Here is a 13,395-nt window from a genome sequence, read left to right as displayed (position 1 = left end):
CACACACACACACACGCAGTGGCACCACTTTGCTGCTACTTAGCGTCGGAATGATGGGGTCTTAATGGAGGAAGGCGGGACCACCGATGACTCCGATTGACTTTGGGAGAGCACGTGGCGCGTGGATTGGAGTGACGCGAGGAAGCAGCCATGCCGGGGGGGGGGGGGTGGGGGGGGGGGGGGGGGGGGATGAAATGAAATGGACGGGGCATTAGCACAGATTCGCGCCGCTATGCTGATATGAGCGGATGTGAGGCTTTCCGGGCTTTTCTGTGGATTTCTTTTTTTTTTTTCTTTCTTTTTTTCCCCTCCTCCCAGGCTGGGTCCGCTTTGCGCTCTCTACGGAGTTTTTTGCCACACAGTTTCCTCCCGCGGAGTAATGGACACATCAGCAGCGCATGAGTTTTTTTCTGCTTTTCCCGCTGCTAAGATCTTTGGCTTCTTTGGTGCTTGAGTCATGACTGAGTTTTATCTGGTATGGTGCATTTGATGCGGGGGGGATCTTCTGGTGTGCTATCGGTGTTTGTGTTGCTCTCTGATGGCTTTCACTGCGCAAGCATGGTGTGTGCTTGCGCTTGCAAGTGTGTGTGTGAGTGTGACAGTGTGAGTGTGCTTGTGTGGGTGCGTGTGTGCGCGTGTGTGTGTGTGGTGTGTGGGTGTTTCTGTAATGCGGTGTCCTGTGCTCCTCCTAATTCTATTATTCTTCTGGATTTCATGCAGCAGCATGCAGTGCACGATATGTCTGACTCTCTTCTTGTTGTCTCGTCTCCCTCCCTTCTCTCCCTCTCTCTCTCTGTCTCCCCGGGCCGGTCCTCTCCTCTCTCCTGTCCCCTTTCTGTGTCTCTCCTCTCTTCCCTCTCCAGTCTGACAGTAATGCGAGTTACCTGCGGGCCGCCAGGGCAGGGAACCTTGAGAAGGCCCTAGACTACCTCAAGTCTGGGGTCGAAATTAATATTTGCAATCAGGTGGGTTGTGTGGGACGACATTTTGGTCGCTATGTGCAACGAAAACATCCATTTGAAACATCAATTGTTGCTCAAATATTCAGCATATGTTATGTGTTCTATATTGTATCACCCATATGATTAAGGCATACTTAAATTAAGGCTTATATTTACAGATATATCTATTTGCACAAAAGAAAGCTGGCATTTTGCATGTTCAAATATTGGACCGACATATATATTTTACTAGAGATTGTGTTTCACTACTTTTTCCAGAATGGCCTCAATGCTCTCCATCTAGCCTCCAAGGAGGGGCATGTTGAGGTGGTTGCTGAGTTGCTAAAGCTCGGAGCCAATGTGGACGCAGCTACAAAGGTAAGCCCCGCCCCCCCACAGCCCCTGGGCGGCCTATCACAGTGATGTAAGGCAGCAATTGTGGCTCGATAACAACAACAATAGCTGCTAGCGTCAACAAGCATTCTTTGGCTAATCCTACACGTGATAATGAATGAAGTATGGGACGACACGATATTAGATGACCGTTTAACCCTTTATTCACGTTTAATAATGTATAATAAGCACAAAATCTGAAAAGGGACAACATGAGCTTATACTTTCCCTAACGTCCACAACATTCAACATTCAAACACACTGTATCAAGTTAATGGATGTATTTAAAAAAACAACAACACACGTTTCTCTCGCTTCGCTTTAAGTCCCGCTCTGTAGAACCCCCCCCGTGCCAGAGGCTAGTCATCAGCTTCTCACACCGACAACAGATCACACTGTAATACCCAGGATCCAGGGAGGACCTCCCCACTATCAGCACCCCCCCACCCCCACCCCCGGCCCCCCCCATCCCACACTCAGTCTGACCTGAAGGACGTCGTACAGGGATTACAGAGAGATCTGTGTGGTGCTCGCTGTCTGTAATTTAGGACCCTGCATATTCGGGACCACGTAGAAAGACAACGGGGTGTTTTATGTTGGCCGAAATGCGTTTTTTTTTATCTCGGTTCCTGCTCCTGTGATCTGCTGCTCTGGTCTGGAGGGGAATCAGGGAGGCACTCTGAGTTGATTAATGACATGTGATATTATAAAGATCTAGCTATAGGACAGCGCCAGCACTGGAGGTCCAAATACTGAATGCTTAAAGGTGATAAACTTTATTATTTATACATTCAGCATATTTGAAAATACACTTCATGTTGAAATAAGATGTCCTCCCACTGGCTGTACAGCAGGGGAACAGCACTGTCAGCCCCCCCCCCCCACCCAGAGCTACCACTGCCTGGGAGAGACGGGCTTCTCTGCTCCTCTCTAGTCGCTCCACAGTTCACCTCCAAGTCAAAGAGAATCCCAATTAGGACCCAACTTACATTACAGTATATATATATATACTGTATATATGACATCATGAGCAGCTATTATAATCCAGAGCTACGTTACATCAGATACATTAGGTTTCATGACCCTATTGTGTGTTATTGTAGAAAATAAAGTGTAGGCTACAAAACTTTCATTCATTCATTCAGGCTTCACACGTACAATAACGGCGCATGCATTATTCACTCCGTAGTTCCCCTGCATCTGCAGCGGGTGACCTTTTAGACCTCGGTCAGCTGCGTCCAACCATTCCTCCGTCTGTACCTACGTCACGCACGTCTTCTCTGTACAGTATAAGTGTATGGCATGGCAATGAACAGAGAGCAGAGCAGAGCTCAGAGCTGACCCCGGCTCTACTCTGCGTGTGCAGGACGTAACGGAAACATCTCTCTGTGCTTTGATTTAGTGAGGAGGGGGTGGGGGCAGGGGGGTGGGGAGGGAGGGGCAGAGGGGTGGGGAGGGGGGGTTGTTGAAGGCTCAGTTGTGCCAGGCTGGGGGGTAGAAAGCGAGGGTTTAGTCAGGGTTTAGTAGGGGATGTGGAGTAGGGGCTGTGGTGGACGGTGTCAACATACCAACGCTACAAAAGAACCTTGGAAGCTAGTCAACGGGAGGGGATGGGGGGGGGGGGGGGGGGGGTATTCTGATACTGTCGCCCGCGCGCACACACACACACACACACACACAAACACACGCACACAATGAGGTGCCCCCATGAAACTGAAGTATGCACACACACACACACAGCGAGGCGAGAGAGAGCTGATGCGGGGGGACAGGTGGAGGAGAGATTAACACACATGCCTGTGGTTGTTCCGTGTAATCCAGAAAGGAAATACTGCCCTGCACATCGCCTCCCTGGCAGGCCAGACGGAAGTGGTCAAAGAGCTGGTCACTAACGGAGCCAATGTCAACGCACAGTCACAGGTGGGGGTCGCACAAACACACACACGCGCACACACACACACACACACACACACACACACAGACGGAAGCAGCCACCGTTGGCATACAAAGTGCGGTCCATGCTAGGAGGTTACAAATGTGTGCTCTTATTTGCATAACACTTAACATAACACTTTATGCCGGTGGCTTCTATTTTGAAATGGTTTTTTTTCCGAGTAGTGAGTTCCATATAATCTGGCACAGGTCCAAGTAGGCCTATTCTCCAAAGGTTTCTGCCGTCTCTGCGTTTTCCCATTTAACCCCTTCGTTAATTAGTTCATTTCTCTCTCGTCGCTCTTTAATGGAAAATGTGTTTTCCATTTAAAGGGAATACGGCAGGGTATATGTTAAACTGACACCCAGACAATTCAGGAGTTCCCTGGGATAGCATTAGCTCTCCGTTAGCCGCTTCCATTGACCTGCGGGGTTACAGTAGCCCAGCGCCGGCGCCCTGTATTGATTCATTCCACAGATTTCCAAAAGGGTCTGAAACTATTTTGGGACCGCTGCGATTATTTGGCTACCTGTGATGCACTGCTGACGCGGTCACTCTCTCCGCTCCTGAATACCACTGCCAAGAGCAACTGATAGTAAAATAGCACCAGCGCCAAAACAAGGTCAGCATTATCTGTTTTGACGACAAATTACAAACTTGTTGCCATGTTACTGGCACTGGTTCTGAATAAGCGACTATTATAAGCGCTCTGCAAATCGAATAAATAGTGTGTCTCCCTCACATGGACAGGAGCTAGGCTACTGTAAGTCTGTTTGATACAAGCGGGATATGTTAATATGCATATTTGTGCATGCTTATTTTTGCTGAATAATGTCAACATCATTTGGCTGGTGATATGTTGTTATTACGAAAACCTTTCAACTCGCCATGTTTACACATTTTTCTGACCATGTCAACAAAATGTCAATGAGCATGAGATATGTGAAAGTGGCATTGTGCTTAGTGGCCATTTCCCCAGCGGACAGCAGGAACCTTTAGTTGCATTGTTTTTTTCTATCATTAAAACAACTGCTGAAACACAGACTTTTTGGGACGAAGCTTCCAAATAAATATGCAAAATATGCTGAGCATGTGTGTCTCTATATGTGTGTTTTTAACTGTGCGGGTGTATGTGTGTGTGTGTGTGTGTGTGTGTGTGTGTGCGTGCATGCATGTGTATGTGGTTTTGTGTGTGTGCGTGCTTGCGTGTGTGTGTGTGTGTGTGTATGTTTGCACCTGTGTGTGTGTGCCTTTGTGTATGTTTGCACCTGTGTGTGTGCGCCTTTGTGTGTGTGTGTGTGTGTGTGTGCGTGCATGCATGTGTATGTGGTTTTGTGTGTGTGTGCGTGCTTGCGTGTGCCTATACACCTGTGTGTGTGTGTGTGTGTGTACGTGTGCCTATACACCTGTGTGTGTGTGTGTGTGTGTGTGTGTGTATGTGTGCCTATACACCTGTGTGTGTGTGTGTGTGTGTGTGTGTCTGTCCTCCAGAATGGCTTCACTCCCCTCTACATGGCTGCCCAGGAGAACCACCTGGAGGTGGTTCGCTTCCTCCTGGAGAACAGCGCTAGCCAGAGCATCGCCACCGAGGTACCGTACACACGGGGGGGGGGGGCTGCGCTTTGATTTTCACGGACCCCCATCCTCTGCCTCTCCCTCTCCCGGCACACTCGCTCACCCGCTGTCACTGTCCCTCGACCACTCACCGCCGTCCCCTCTGCCTCCGTGGTTATCCATCTCGGCTCTCTAACCCTCCTCCCACGACGGCTATCCGTCTCTCCCGGTCTCTCTCTCTCTCTCTCTCTCGCAAGCAGCCTCAACACCGACTCGAGCCCCCCCCCCCCCCAGCGCTGCCTCGTGATTTACGAGTCTCTTGGAGGAAACGTCGCTTTGAAATCGCAAATCGAATCTCATTATCGTCCACATCCTTTTGATTACTAGTGAGTCCTGTTACCGCAGGACGGAGGATTTTCCTTGGGAAAACAAAAAACACAAGCGTGGCACCCCGCTGCTCGCTCACAATCGACACGCTGCCCGTGACAAACGTTCGAGCTACAACCTACAAGGTCCTTAGCCCACATTTCACCGTCCGCCTGTGTTTGTTCCGGCTCTGTGCTGGGGGGGTCCCTTAGCCCGGTAGCCCGGGCGCTGCGGCGGCGTCGACGGGCGGGACGGCGTGCAGCGGAGCAGGCTGGCTGGCTGACCTTGGCAGAGCGGCGGAGGACAGCTCTGGGACGCCCCCCCCCGCTGTCACTCACGTGATTTACACTCACTCGGCCAGCGGGAAATACACACGGACACGCGCGCACGCACACACACATATATATATATATACGCACATACACACACATAGGTACACGCACATGCATGCACACGCACGCATACACACACGCACACACACATACACACACGTACACACACACACATGCGTAAACACGCACACACACAAGCGCACACACACACACATACACACGCGCGCACACACACACACACACACAAACCCAGGATTTACATGTGTACATAGACGCGTAGAGAGAGAGACATGCGTAGACACCGATTCAGAGGATGAGGAGGGAGAAAAAAACGTCCCAGGTGAATGAATAAATAAACCCAGTTAATAAATCAAATCCCCGGGCCCATTTGTTTCCATCAGAGTCCGGGGGCCACGGTGTCTCCTTCAGGACGTCCACAGAGCACCAAATACACAGATCACACACTTAGGCGCTCGCCTGAGAGAGAGAGAGAGAGACAGACGGGACCCGACTGACATGCATAACCCTGCACCGATGCCAATGCACACACACACACACGCACATGCACACGTGCACATGCACACGCGCACACACACACGCACACAGACGTTTGCACCTCTTACTGTAGGCCGTACGTAAGAGAGCTTTCAATTTAATAATGCAGGAGGAGGGCAGAGAGTTTGCGTGGGTGATGCGAGTGCGTCTTCCACATTCCGTCCAGCCCGTTATGTAACACACACTGGTTGGTGTGTTGCGTGTGCCGCGTGGAACATTGAGACATAAAAATATACTCTGCTACCTTCGGCTGTATCCGCAATTTCTCGTTTTTTGTTTTATTCATCCGGTCCTGTTTTGTGCTCGTGTTAAACAACCGGGGGCCAGTTTGAGTTTGCGCAAGAGGAATCCACAAAAAAAGGCCACAGTGACGTTGACGTCGGCCCCGTTCAGGAGTCACGGCTGTGGGCCCCATTCGTCACTGCGTCAATATAAATAAAAAGTCCAGGCCTTGGCCGACTGTACGTGATGATGAGCGCCGCGATCGCAAACAAAGACTGGAGACCTTGGGCGCGACGGCTCATCCTTGAATCCGATGTGCGGTGCGGCTCTCCTAAGTGTCTAAGTGGTCCAAGCCATCCGCTCGCGCTCGCTGCCCCTCTAACCTGTGGAAGCACCTATTACGCTTCCACTCAGGGAATTGGAATAACCTGTACCGTCCCGAGCCATCTATCAGGTGCACCCCCCGCCCCATTCCATGCCAGCCCTTCTCTGACCACTGCACACGGAATGGGGGTCATCACGATACTAGAGAGACACACACATACACACACACACACACACTCAACCACACCTCTAAATCTGTTCCTTCTATCTTACCCACCATCAGGTGTACTCCCCCCCCCCCCCCCCCCCGAATAACAGCCTCACTAACTCTCAATGGGGGTCATCCCTGCACTAGAGACACACACACACACACACACACACACACACACACACACACACACACACACACATAAATGCTTTTATTTGGATCCAAATTTACAAAGAAGGAGAAAAAGATCCAAATAGAAAGACCTAAAAAGACATACATGATAAGTTAAGTTTATTATACACCGAACACTTAAGGATAAACAAAGCATCTTTGTCTCCAGATTCGCATGCTACCTATGGTGGCTGAAACAGAGCAGCATTTTGCCAATCTTTTGGCTTCCTTCTTATGTAATACCCCCAACCGCAGTCCTCTAACCAAATATTTGTGGACACACACACGCACACACACACACACACACACACACACACACACACACACACACGCACACACACACACACAGAAACACACACACACACTCTCTCTCTCCTCTTCGAGCCTAAAGTGCTGATTCCTTCACAGTGGAGGGTGACGAGACTGAAGCCAGAAAAACAACCAAACAACTCACCGAGTTGACAAGGACCGTGAATCACCGGCATTATCTCAGATTGCTACAACTGCTGTGGGCGCTCTTCCCACCGACGTTAGGGCACCTTTAAAGTTCCTCTACGTCTAATGTCTACTTGTTTTCCTGCCCTCTTGTCTCCCACCGCCACCGCCACCGCCACCGCCACCACCACCACCGCCTCCATCGCCACCACCACCACCACCACCCACCTCCAGGACGGCTTCACGCCCCTCGCGGTGGCCCTCCAGCAGGGCCACGACCAGGTGGTGTCCCTGCTGCTGGAGAACGACACCAAGGGCAAGGTGCGACTGCCCGCCCTGCACATCGCCGCCCGCAAGGACGACACCAAGGCCGCCGCCCTGCTGCTGCAGAACGACCACAACGCCGACGTGGAGTCCAAGGTGAGCGCCGGGGGTCCAGTGGGGGGGGGGTGGGGGGGGTCCAGTGTGACCTGGAGCACTGGCACCTGGCAGGGTGGGACCGCTGGTGGTACCAGTGGGGGTACTAGTGGGGGTACCAGTGGGGGTACCGCTGGGGGTACCAGTGGGGGTACCGCTGGTGGGTACCAGGGAGAGGGTGGTACTGGTGGTGGTTAACGATGTGTGTTACCAGTGGTGGTACCAGTAGTGGTGTCGCTGGTGATACCCGTGATGGTACCGTGGTGGTACCGCTGGTGGTACCAGTAGTGGTACCAGTAGTGATACCGCTGGTGATACCAGTAGTGGTACCAGTAGTGATACCGCTGGTGATACCAGTAGTGGTACCAGTAGTGATACCGCTGGTGATACCAGTAGTGGTACCAGTAGTGATACCGCTGGTGATACCAGTGGGGGTACCGCTGGTGGTACCGGGGAGGGCGGTACTGGTGGTACTGGTGGTGGTAATGATGCTGGTACCAGTGGTGGTACCAGTAGTGGTACTGCTGGTGGTACTGGTGGTGGTAGCGATGCTGGTACCAGTGGTGGTACCAGTAGTGGTACTGCTGGTGGTACTGGTGGTGGTAGCGATGCTGGTACCAGTGGTGGTACCAGTAGTGGTACTGCTGGTGGTACTGGTGGTGGTAATGATGCTGGTACCAGTGGTGGTACCAGTAGTGGTACCGCTGGTGGTACCAGGGAAGGTGGTACTGGTGGTGGTAATGATGCTGGTACCAGTGGTGGTACCGCTGGTGGTACCAGGGAAGGTGGTACTGGTGGTGGTACCAGTGGTGGTGCTGGAGGTACCGCCAGTGGTACCATGGAGGGCGGTGGCCGGTGGTGGTACCAGGGAGAGGTACCAGTGGGGGTACCAATGGTGGTACTGGTGGTGGTACCAGGGAGGGCGGTACCGGTGGTTGTACCAGTGGAGGTACCAGTGGTGGTACCAGTGGTGGTACCGCTGGTGGTACCAGTGGTGGTACCAGTGGTGGTACCGCTGATGGTTGGGGTTCGGAATGCTTGGCTGTTGATTGGTCAGTTTCGTTCCAATCTTCTGCTTTGGTTGCCTCTGAGTGGGTGAATGCGCTGAATGCACAGTTTTTATTTTATTTGGGTGTATATTTAGTATATATGTGTGTATATATATATATATATATATATATATATATATATATATATATATATATATATACTCCCGGAGGAAATTGAGACAGATCTGCCAAACTGAAACCTTGCTATCATTGCTCTTGCTGTAACACTGCTAACTAACAGTAATGACAGTTATACGCTCTCTCTCTCTCTCTCTCTCTCTCTCTCTCTCTATGTTTTATTTAATTTCTTTGTGATCTTTATTTGGTTTTGGGCTTTTCATTTTGTTTGCTGTCTAACTGCTGGTTCTCTCCTCTCCTGGCTGGCTCTGTAGATGGTGGTGAATAGAACAACAGAGGTATTCCTCGACTTGGTACTCTACTAATAAGTATCTCCATCATAGCTTGAAAAAGAAAGAAAACACCAACAAAACTACATTCAGTCGTACCTGCAGCCCCCCCCCCCCCCCCCCCTTCCACTTTGCTGTGTTAACTCATTAACTCATTATGTACTGTCCCCGCCCCCATCTCTCTGACCCCATGGTGTGCATATCTCCCTGTTTCCCTCTGGAGAAACAAAGACAATAACAACAGCATGTGTCACTAGAAGGGATGGAGACTATGTCGCTACTGAGGCTGAAGGCGCGGCGACTACAATCGTGTTCCAGCTGTGGAACCAGAGCATGTCACACCAGTGCAACCAGTGACACCGCCTCCTATAAACCCGGATTTGCCGCTAGGCCTGGGCAATAAAGCAATAAATGATCGTATCGTGATAGACTTTTGATCAATATCAATATAAAACATAAAACGTTCAATATATATCGATAAGAGACTGGACCACCGAATCTAGCAGCTGGGTTTGTTACACAAACACGGTTCCGTACTTATTTACAATATTTGAGTGTTTTTAATCGTTGTTTAAACAAAAAAAAAGTGTTTAAACCCAGCATGGTAATTCCTAAAGTCTATTTAGGTCATTACAATGATCAATAGTTCAACATGATCGAGTTATATCGCGATATAGTCTTTCAGCCGTGTCGCCCAGGCCTACTCGCCGCCCAAATTCCCCATATGGGACCGCAGTGGACGAACCTTCAAGCCTTGTAGCAACAGACCCCTGGTCCCCTGGTCTCCTGGTCCCCTGGTCCAATCTCCAGGCTCCTCCAGCACTCTTGCATGAGACGAGAGCCGCGTTAGCTAGCTAGTTAGCTAGCTAGTTGTGTTAGCTAGCTGTGCTAGCGGTTTCTATGGAAACAGGAGAGCCTCTCCCTCTATAGCGAACCAAAGCTAGGCGGGCGAACCGCCTGTTTTTGGTCGACAGGGTTGTCGAGTTTTTGACTCCCTCGCTGTTGTGTTGTGACTGACTCGGAACGCAATGCATGATGGGAGAAGCACAACAGCCTCATGTCTTGGATGTGAGATACGTGTTCACATTATCGGATAATGAATGTCCCATTACACTGTGATTCATTTTTCTTTTCTTTTTGGCTATTTTGGAAATGTTATTTAATGTTATTTCTTATGTTATTTTAAGTTGTTTGTTGTGTGTTCTTTAAGGTTTGGTGACTTTTGTTTTTATTCTAGAACGGCAGTGTCTTAGGTTGAGATGTTTGACACAGGGCAAACATAGAAGGCTGCTTGCTTGTGGCTGAATGGCTAATTGTAGGGATCAATGAGTACTGGTTAGGTCTGTCTGGGCGTCCCTCACTACTGTGGTGGATTAGGTTACAACCGTTTCACTTTGCGGTTCTATTGCTTTGACAGATGTGGTTAACTAAGTCCCGAGGTTTAACAAACAGGAAATCCCAGCCACATTCCCAGCACATTTGTGGCATTTTAAGGAACATTTTTGCTTTTATACTATGTAAGAAGTATTTCTCAAGGGCGAAAAAAAAATGGAAGATGTTTACATTCACAAACATATTTCCAGATAATACTGTTCACAGCATATTGAAGCATATTTTCATCGAAATACCGTCTCAAATCGCTTTTCGTTTTTTGTTTTTTTTCCATTATAGAAGCTTAAAAACTGAATTCTTAGATAATACCTCTTTGGCATTGTAAAGAGGTCGCAGGCAGTGGGAGCATTATGTCAATGGCATCGTGTGTTGCATTCCCAACATACCAATTATTCTTCCAGGAACTTGACATAGGATGTAATGAGCCGGTGGGTGCACATGTTTGACTTTGTATGCGCTACGGTGGTCGCGTCTTTCCATCCTCAGAGTGGATTCACACCGCTCCACATCGCTGCTCACTATGGCAACATCAACGTGGCTACCCTTTTGCTGAACCGAGGGGCTGCTGTGGACTTCATGGCCAGGGTGAGTCTACGCTGCCCTCTGCTGCCCGGGAGCGGCAGGACACGCACCGAGACCAAAACAAACAGCCGTTACACACACACTGAAGCGTACAAACACATTCTATTCAGTTGATTTATATACCAGTGGGTTTATGAGTCCAACTCGCTCATGATTCACGGTGCTATCATCTATTGTATGCCATCTCTTTCTATAAAAAAAGGCATTGACATAAGACAGTAAACTGTGTGTTTATTTACTGTATTTATTTAAAATAGTTCTAAAAGATTGTAATTGATAGTAAACTAATGATTTTCTGCCATTCTGATTATTGTGTGATGAACCATGAAGCTCATCTTGACATAGTCAGAGCTGTAAGCACTGCAGAATTTGCATTTATTTTTCTAGGCATTAGCATCCGCACACAGGAGCGGAATCCATTAAAAATGTCTGTTAGTCGCAACATTGCACCCTCGCTAAACGAGTCAATTTCAGCCTGTAATTAGATCAGCCAGTAGCATCAGAGGGAGTTTGAGTGTTTACATTGCGGTTGACAGTAATTGTAGATGAGGCCTGGAAAAATCTCCATTTTGTCTTCAGAGGTGGACAGAATTTAACAATGAAACCTTGTACCCCATCAATTAATAATATGAATAATAATAATCAGTAAACAAAAAAAACACATTTCATTCATTCGGATCTCAGTAGCAATTGAATTGTGTTCACACCATTATATATAACGACGAGGGTGTGGTTTTCATTGATGTCAAAACTAGTGCTATCAGTTAAACGCGTTATTAACGGCGTTAACGCAAACCCATTTTAACAGCGTAATTATTTTTTTATCGGCAGATTAACGTTTTTATTTTTTATTTATCCATTATCCTTATTTATCCTTTATTTATTTTTTATTATCCTTTTATTGATGGACAGTGTTACATTATAATATACATACATGCTCCAAGTGTGAATGACTGCTCCAAGTGAGAATGTTAGTGTGAAATTGAACACTACAGTATATGGCAATGTTGTTTTCAATGAAAAAACATTTGCACAAAGCCAGCCGATCCACTTTTCCATGTTGATAAGAGCATTAAAATAAGAAAAAAATAATGGGACAAAAAGAAATGAAGGGACAATGCCATTATGACATTAATGCGATTAATCGTGATTAAATATTTTAATAGTTTGACAGCACTAGTCAAAACCTTTCAGTTTCTACCCAGTGACAATGTTTTTTTTTTCTCCTTCTGTTTAGAATGACATCACTCCGCTCCATGTGGCGTCTAAACGAGGCAACAGCAACATGGTGAAACTACTGCTGGACCGGGGCTCCGTAATAGACGCCAAAACCAAGGTACACCCCCTGCACCCTCCCACTGCCGGCGACACAAGGAGTCACCGTCCCACACGTTGCTCGGAAGAAATTACGGTCTCTGCAGCCTCACAAACCGTGTATCAACTTCAACTTCAAAGCACTTTGTTTGTCCCCAAGGGGCAATTTAAAAGGGGCGCATTACAGTAGCCCAAGGGACGCAATCAACAAACATAAGCAGCACGCATACTGCACAATCAACCGACATACACAATTAAATAAACAGACACACTGCACAATCACACAGCACCCACCGCACCTCATCATTCAACACATGGCCCAGAACCCATCAAACTAATTTGGCCAAATGGGTTCTAAAAGGTGGTCCTGTAGATAGCGCACCACGGTTTCAACCGGACCACGACCGCCCACCAAGTCTGTCGACAACACGGGAAAGGGAAAGAAGAAATGTAAACCCTAAAAAAAAAGGAGTCAAAACAGGTGCATCTGAAGCCTTACCCCACAGACCCATTCTCAACGTAATGAGCTCCAGCTGTTTCCACTAGTGCACCTCTGTGATGAAGGCCTAGAAGATGAACAACGGCACTTTCATACAAGGACAAACGTGTTCTCCCTTCAGCTGCTTACCACTGCTTGAACTATTGCAGACAGATTGCAGCCAGTATCCATGGCAGCCAGACCCTCGTTTATAGCACCTGGGCAGGGTGGCTCAGGTGTACCTCAATTCCCCTGTGCCCAGAATGGGGTACACCCCCGAGGGGAAGCACGCAGCACGCCATTCTCAGAATACCCTGAATTA

The 13,395-nt window shown here is 48.6% G+C and overlaps 1 protein-coding gene across 1 annotated transcript; it reads left to right on the top strand.

Moving 5' to 3' along the window:
• Window positions 1-13,341, top strand: LOC311370897 (ankyrin-3-like; the record flags this gene model as incomplete). Its single annotated transcript, XM_084489190.1, has 9 exons — window positions 1-475; window positions 864-965; window positions 1,221-1,319; window positions 3,156-3,254; window positions 4,759-4,857; window positions 7,669-7,854; window positions 11,186-11,284; window positions 12,519-12,617; window positions 13,336-13,341. Coding segments are annotated over exons 1-9 (807 nt in total), but the record flags the coding sequence as incomplete, so codon positions are not given.
• Between the last annotated feature and the right edge of the window lie 54 nt (window positions 13,342-13,395).

Source organism: Micromesistius poutassou, assembly GCF_964030765.1.
Source record: "Micromesistius poutassou genome assembly, contig: SCAFFOLD_1456, whole genome shotgun sequence".
Taxonomy (NCBI): domain Eukaryota; kingdom Metazoa; phylum Chordata; class Actinopteri; order Gadiformes; family Gadidae; genus Micromesistius; species Micromesistius poutassou.
Note: the sequence above shows the minus strand (reverse complement) of the source record. Positions and strands in the feature narration are given on the sequence as shown.